The sequence below is a fragment of the Octopus bimaculoides genome, chromosome 26, assembly GCF_001194135.2.
Source record: "Octopus bimaculoides isolate UCB-OBI-ISO-001 chromosome 26, ASM119413v2, whole genome shotgun sequence".
Classification (NCBI taxonomy): Eukaryota; Metazoa; Mollusca; class Cephalopoda; order Octopoda; family Octopodidae; genus Octopus; species Octopus bimaculoides.
Genome location: NC_069006.1, coordinates 18,944,313 through 18,946,473, shown reverse-complemented (window position 1 = coordinate 18,946,473; position 2,161 = coordinate 18,944,313). Strand labels below are relative to the sequence as shown.

The window sequence follows — 2,161 nt, the reverse complement described above, 5'->3', positions numbered from 1 at the left end:
TATATATATATATATATGCATATATATATATATATATATATGGCAAGGAGACAAACATACACCAGCTCACACATATATATATATATATATATACATATACACATGTACACACACACACACACACTTGTATATACACATATATATGATGAACCCTGTGCTGGTGCCATGTAAAAGCGCTTGTGCTGGTGACATGTTAAAAGCACTCAACAAACACCATAAAGTGGTTGGCATAAGAAAAAGCATCCAGTTGTAGAAACTAAAGGCAAATCAGGCTGGGACCTGCTGCTGCTCTCTTTGTTGCCAGCTCTGGTCAAATCATCCAGCCCATGCCGGCATGGAAAATAGATGATGATGATAATGATATATATATCACCGGCTTCTTTCAGTTATTGTCCACCAAATCCACTCACAAGGTTTTGGTTGGCCTGAGACTGTTGTAAAAGGTACTTGCCCAAGGTGCCACACAGTGGGAATGAACCTGAAACCATATTGTTGGGAAGCTGACTTCTTACCATATGACCATGCTTGCATCTAAAATAATCTTTCACAAAGCATGCCATATCATCAACAGCATTTCATGCCTGCTTTTCCATGCAGGCATGGTTTGAGCAGCTTTTCCCAAGCAGTGTGTTATATGACCAAATGTTCTACTATTCACTCACCCTTTTAGTCACTTCTTACAACATATAGTGGAGGTGCAATGGCCCAGTGGTTAAGGCAGCGGACCCGCGGTCATAGGATCACGGTTTCGATTTCCAGACCAGGCGTTGTGAGTGTTTATTGAGCGAAAACACCTAAAAGTTTCACGAGGCTCCGGCAGGGGATGGTGGCGAACCCTGCTGTACTCTTCCACCACAACTTTCTCTCACTCTTACTTCCTGTTTCTGTTGTGCCTGTAATTCAAAGGGCCAGCCTTGTCACACTCTGTGTCACGCTGAATGTCCCCGAGAACTACGTTAAGGGTTACACGTGTCTGTGGAGTGCTCAGCCACTTGCACGCTAATTTCATGAGCAGGCTGTTCCGTTGATCGGATCAACTGGAACTCTCGACGTCGTAAGTGACAGAGTGCCAACAACAACAACAACATATAAAAACACTGTATATTTATTCAAAAATTGGGGTGCACAATTGGTAACTAAAACAATAACAGTAACCTCAGTCTTCATTTCAGGGATCACCTTTAACATTCAGACTAATCTGTCAAATCTAATGCTTATTCACATTGTTTTGAATCTATTATCATGTATTATTTCAGAGCTTTGAAGTTTCAATGATGTTATTGTTCATTGTTAGGATGACATTGTAGGGTAAATGTGAGAGGCCAGATCTGGCTGGTTTGAACATAAAACAGAATGTTTGGGCCTGTTATAGCCAGTTTAAATGCTATAGGTTTAAATCTTAAATGAACCATAACTCTCTTAGTGATTTTAGTAACTGACTCTGGCCATGCTGAAGCATTATCTAATGTACAAATTTCCATAATTCCTTTCATCACTTTACAAGAGATTCCCTATTTATTTTCTAGACTGCTCTGAAAGTGAAAGCCCTGCAGAATTTTGAGGATCGTTTTAATAAGTTGCGGGAAGCCGGAGAAGAGTGGTTAATTAATATCAATGACACAAAATCCTATATCCCAGATGTTTACGAAGAGGTATGTATTTTATATTCAGTACTAATATATAAAGCGTCACTATTATACTATTATCATGCCCATGTAAGAAACTACTATCATTATTATTACTACTACTGCTGCTGCAAGTCATCATCATCATCATCATTGCAGTGAGCTGGCAGAAATGCATAGCAGTATTTCGTATGTCTTTATGTTCTGAGTTCAAATTCCACCAAGGTCAACTTTGCCTTTCATCCTTTCAGGGTTGATTAAAATAAATACCTGTTGAACACTGGGGTTGATGTAATCAATTCACCCCCCCCCCCAAACTGCTGCCCTTGTGGCAAAATTTGAAACGATTATTATTTTTATTACTGCTGAGCAGGCAGAATCGTTACCATGCTGGACAAAATGCTTAGCAGTATTTCGTCCATCTTTACATTCTTTGTTCAAATTCCGTTGAAGTTGACTTTGCCTTTCATCCTTTCGGAGTTGATAAATTAAGTACTGTTTGAGTACTGGGGTCAATGTAATCTACTATCCCCCAC

At 39.5% G+C, this 2,161-nt stretch overlaps 1 protein-coding gene across 1 annotated transcript in view; it reads left to right on the top strand.

Moving 5' to 3' along the window:
- The window catches only part of LOC106870354 (major vault protein), a 38,090-nt gene that overhangs the window by 17,037 nt on the left and 18,892 nt on the right, over positions 1-2,161 (top strand). Inside the window, exon 6 of the mRNA XM_014916388.2 lies at positions 1,527-1,652. Coding sequence (XP_014771874.1) covers positions 1,527-1,652 — 126 coding nt within the window. The remainder of the gene's footprint in view (positions 1-1,526; positions 1,653-2,161) is intronic.